At 56.5% G+C, this 4,972-nt stretch overlaps 1 protein-coding gene across 1 annotated transcript in view; it reads left to right on the forward strand.

Annotated features, from left to right (window-relative positions):
* The first annotated feature begins 4,156 nt into the window (after positions 1–4,156).
* The window catches only part of OTUB1 (OTU deubiquitinase, ubiquitin aldehyde binding 1), a 3,322-nt gene continuing 2,506 nt past the window's right edge, over positions 4,157–4,972 (forward strand). Inside the window, exons 1-3 of the mRNA XM_027631415.1 lie at positions 4,157–4,282; positions 4,586–4,647; positions 4,800–4,898. Of these exons, the coding sequence (XP_027487216.1) occupies positions 4,222–4,282; positions 4,586–4,647; positions 4,800–4,898 (222 nt within the window). The 5' untranslated portion in view covers positions 4,157–4,221. The remainder of the gene's footprint in view (positions 4,283–4,585; positions 4,648–4,799; positions 4,899–4,972) is intronic.

Below are 4,972 nucleotides of genomic sequence, written 5' to 3' on the forward strand. Positions count from 1 at the left end.
GCAAAGACCCAGAGAGGGGTTGGGAGTCGGTGCCAGTGTGTGCCTCAGCTGGAGGGATTTTTGAAATTAGTGCAGTGCAATGGGTGTCCTGTAACTGGTTATTTGGACACATCCAAGGAAGGGCTTACTTTGTATCGTTGGATTCACTTGTACAGGGCAGAGCAGTTTCGGTCTGTGTCACGTCCTTTGTCTCGTCGCTGTTTTGTGTCCTTCTTCTCTTAATTGTGTCCCATGGTGTGTGTGTCATCACTGGTGCGGGGTGTCTCACTTGGGGTTAGCCTGGAACTGCTCTGCCCTGCTCCGTGGATCAGTGGGTAGATAGAATATTGCTCAGAGTCTCCCATCAACATGTCAGTTACCTCAGGCAGTGGAGCCGATGGGTGTACGGTCCTGCCGGATGGAGCGGGTGTATATAACTGGTGTGCAATCATTATAGCCGAGTGTTGTGGAGCTGATGGTACTTGGACAGCAGGGCCTCGCAGCTGGGTTGTCATTTGTATTCTTGTAGGCTGCGGTCAGAGTTCTCACTCGCTCAGTGGAAATGAGTTCTTTTAAGTGGTTAAGGTCTCAGTGACCATGTGGGTGACCTGACTAACCCTTTGGTTTTTTGTTGGGGTTTTTTTTTCAGATAAGTGGACACAATGTACCCCAGACCGAGACAAGTTGAAGCAGCCTGGGAATAAGGTTGTATTAGGGGTTGGATGCAGGATGTCAGTTTTAGCCACAGGAGTTCTTTATCCTTGTGCCTTTTTGTTTTTTGTTTTCCAGGTGGGGCCCAATCGGTCTCCAGGGATAGTGGCTCAGCAGGGAGATGAGCGAGGTGAGGAGCTCCCACAGGGAAGCCATCCTTTCAGGCAGTATCTCAGTGTGTACATTTGCCTTTGGCTTTTTTACCTTGCAGAGAATGTGTGCAGCCTCAGAGGGCCGGAGCCACCTGCCAGTTAGGTTTGATGGTCTTCAGCTGTCCTCGTGAGTAATCTCCTAGTGCTACAAGTGTCATCAATTAAGGCTGGACCTTTTCCAGTTGCAGGTGCCATCCAGCCTGCCTTTGGCAAAGGAGGAGCATTGAGGTTTAGTCAGGGAGGCAGCAGGAGGTGCTGGGGTCTCCCTTACTTTCAGAAACACCATGTAACTTTTTTTCTCACTCCCCCAGGTATGGCACACGGTGACGGCAGCAGCCTCGGACTGGGGTCGGAGCCAGTGGCCCGAGAACGTCTCAGCTCAGGGGAGGGTGAGTAGCCAATTGCGGGGTTATCTCCCACGTGCTGCCCAACTCTCGTGTCAGTTTCTGTTTTCTTTCTCACAGCCGACCGAGTCAGGGATCACAGGACCCTGTGAGCCAGCTGGGCGTCCTTCCTTGGCATCCAAGATGGATTCACATCCCCAGCTGTGGGAAAGATAAGTGGAGGACTAGCACCTGGAGAGGGGATGAGAGCTGGGTCTAATGTTATGGTTAGGAGGGAGGGATTTTCAAATGAGCACAGGGGAAAGGGTCTGCCCTAAGAGGCCCTTGGCACACATAGGAGGAGTAGTTTACTTTTCATCGTGGAGTAGGGTGTGCAGGGCAGAGCCGTTCAGGTCTGTGTCGTGTCCTTTGTCCAGTCTGTGTTTCGTGTCTTACAATTCACAGTCACCGTGTCTTTGCTTTCTGCCCTCAAAAGTCTTATCAGACATGTCAAGGCATCGTTCCTAGGGTCTTGAACCTTTGCACTGCTCAGCCCAGTGCCCATACCATCCGTTATTTGGCTCACTAGCTTGGACGTGCATCGGAATCGCATCTGAGAAGTGTCAGGTCAGGTGTCTTTTACAGCCTCCTTACAGGCTGTATCGGTGGCTGTGCCGTGCAGTCATCCCTTGTCATCCCACCTGGGACTTGTGAGAATCCAAGAAGATTCTGAACAGAGCATTGTCTTCCATCCATCTTAGCAATTTTGTAGGCAGTTCTTGTCCCAGGCCGTTCTGTTAGAGTGTCTTTTCAGGCTCCTCAGAGCCTCCTGCGTTCGGTCTCGCCGTATCCTCCGTCTTCTCGTGCGGCAGCACGTCCATTTTGGCGTCGTTCCTTTCTCGGAGTTCTCTCTCCTCGTCGCACCACAGCACTCGTCTGGAAATGTGTCCTTGGAGTTTGTGTTGGGCCTGGAACTGCTCTGCCCTGCAGTGTAGACTTGGGGGTAGGTGGAGTAGAAAGGAGACTTTCCAGTTACCCTGTGGATAGGCTTAGGCACTCAGGGCAGCAGTTCTCCGGTCCTCCCGGAGGCAGCCCCTGCCTGCAGTGTGCGTGCAGTGACAAGAGCGGGCTTTTCCAGAGCCGATGGGAGCGCTAAGGCAGGGCCTTAAAGTTAGGTCAGTGTTTGGTTGTGCAGGTTGTCTTTGGACCCCAGAGGGTTTGTCTAAAGAGAAGTGACAATTGGGCAGCAGTTAAGGTCCCCCTGTCTCTAAGGCTGACTTTGGTAACTCATTTCATTGCAACATCAGAGGGACTGGATGTAAAGCAGAGATAAACAGAAGAGGCTGGAGGAGCACAGTCAGAAGGTGGGTTGTCATGTGAGGTCAGAGCTATATATGGCAATGAAGAGGATTAGACTCAAATACAGGGTTTTTAAATTTAATAATTTTGTGTCCTGTGTTGGTAAGGTGCTTTTGTAATTTGTTATCTTTTTTTCTTTTCCTTAGGAGCCTTGCATCTTTTGGCATCTCCCGATGATCTCAACTGCAGCTTGGCATTTTTTCACAAGTGTTCTCGGTCCTCAGGCGAAGCTGCTCTGTGTTGAAGATGGCTACAGACACCCAGATTTGCAAGTAGTCAGTGGGGGGTTACAGCCCAGAGATGGAGGGAGGGCTGGGGTGCCAGCTTAGGAATTGCCAGGGGTGTTTTGAAGGTAGTATGGGTGGAAAGCAGAGTCCAGGAGCCCCCCTAAATGTTTGTGAAGGCACCCACTGACTTTTAAGATGTGCCCCTTAAGTTTTTCTCTCATTCACCCTTTCAGTTGATATCCTTAAAATCACAATTTGAGGGATTTCCCCTTCAATTTAAACACAGGGAATATTGTCAAATGACTTTTCCCGCAATTTAAACCCCTTTTCCCCCAAACCCACCTCCTTTCTGCAGTCACTGAATGCTCTGGGGAGGGACTAGGACCACTGGGAAGATGAAGTTGAAAGGAGACAGTCCTTCCCTCCGCCCCCACCCTGCGCTGCCCCTCCTGCTCCGGTGCTGGTCCCCTCGCCTGTGCTGCTCCTCAGCACAGAGTTCATTCCTTGGCACCTTCCTCGAGCAAAGCTCCATTTCCAGGTGCATCCAGGAGGTCGCCCAGCCCATGCAAGGTGCTCCCACCATCGTTCTTTGGGAGACCACCCCCCTGTGGGATTGCCCCCCCGGCCGCTCCCCTCTGATCTCTGAGGCCCACTTCTCACCCTCATCGTTTACACCTAAGGAGGGAATGACGCGCGAGAGGTGGGAATCCCAGGGGAAAGAGTCACTGACATGATCCAGGGTGGGAGAAACTCCAAGTTTTTATTTTTGTTGCCCAGAAAACACGCTGCCACGGCAGCGCGCGCCACTCTGCCCTAAAGCACCGCTGTTGAGCAGCCACACCTGCCACGCTGCCGGAAAATTCAGCGACACTTCGGATGCTCACTGCCCCCCCCCCCCCCCCCCCCCCGCCCGAAAAATTCCCCCCCCCCCCGGGGCCCCCCCCCCCCCCCCCCCCCCGCAGTGCTCCCAGTTTGTCCCACCGCTCCCAGTACACTCCTTGCCTCCCCCCAGTGCTCCCACTTTGTCCCACTGCTCCCAGTACCACTCCTTGACTCCAAAATTTAATGAGTCCTAAGATCACTGCCAAACCAAAGGTGACAGGACAGGAAGGTCTTTCTGCCCTGGGCAGCCCATCCCCTGCCCCTCAGACCCCGGGGCTCCGTGCTTCCCTCTCGAGGGGCAGAACTGCCAAAATTTCCGTTGTACCTCCCAAACTGAGGGTCACCTGCGCCACCCACAACTGGGCCAGGTGCGCTCCCTGACAGGGGCACGGCCTCCGCCGCGGGGCGGGGCCTGTTTACAGGGGCGGAGTCACGCGGCTCCTGGGCCGCCTTCGTGGGCGGAGCCTGTTGCCAGTGCCGGGCGTAGCGGCAGCGCCCCGGGAGCGGCGGGCGGTGCCCCGGAAGCGGCGCGGCAGGTGCCCCGGAAGCGGCGGGCGGTGCCCCGGAAGCGGCGCGGTCAGGGCGGCGATGGCGGCGGAGGAGCCTCAGCAGCCGCAGCCGGAGCCGCTCGGCGGCAGCGACGCGGACGGTACCGACAGGCCTCTCTGGGGCCCCCTCCGCCCCCCGGTCTTGCGGCCCGGGACCCTCGACCCGGGATCTCCCCGCTCCCCCCGGGGGGCCTCTATAGCCTCGGCCCCGCCCACCGCGATGCCCCACTACCCCCTAACCCCCCCTTCCCGGCACCCCCAAGACCCCCTCCATCCCTCTCCGGGCTCCTGACGGCCCCCGCCTTATCCCCAGGACCCACTCGGGAGGCGTCCCCGCTCCCCAGACCCCCCTGGGGAGCTGTGGAGCCGCTCTGGGCCCCCCCTGACCCCTCACATCCCCCTAGGCGTGAACTGCCTGGCCTACGACGAGGCGATCATGGCGCAGCAGGACCGGATCCAGCAGGAGGTGAGGAAACCCCCGACCCGTCAGAACTTCTCACAAAACCCTCCCTTAAACTCCTTCAGAGTCTGCCCCGAAACCCCCACGGAGGTCTTCAAACCCCGTGGGGGTCCCCAGTCCTCCCCCAGTCCCTGACCCCCTCCAGTCTTGCCCCCTAGATTGCGGTGCAGAACCCACTGGTGTCAGAGCGCCTGGAGCTCTCAGAGCTCTACAAGGAATACGCCGAGGATGACCATGTGTACCAGGAGAAGATCAAGGTGCAGCACTGGGAGATACTGGGAGGGACTGGGACACCAGTGTGGTACTGGGAATAGTACCACTATGGGACTGG

This window comes from Corapipo altera, unplaced genomic scaffold (genome assembly GCF_003945725.1).
Source record: "Corapipo altera isolate COAL_440 unplaced genomic scaffold, ASM394572v1 61368, whole genome shotgun sequence".
NCBI classification, from domain to species: Eukaryota; Metazoa; Chordata; class Aves; order Passeriformes; family Pipridae; genus Corapipo; species Corapipo altera.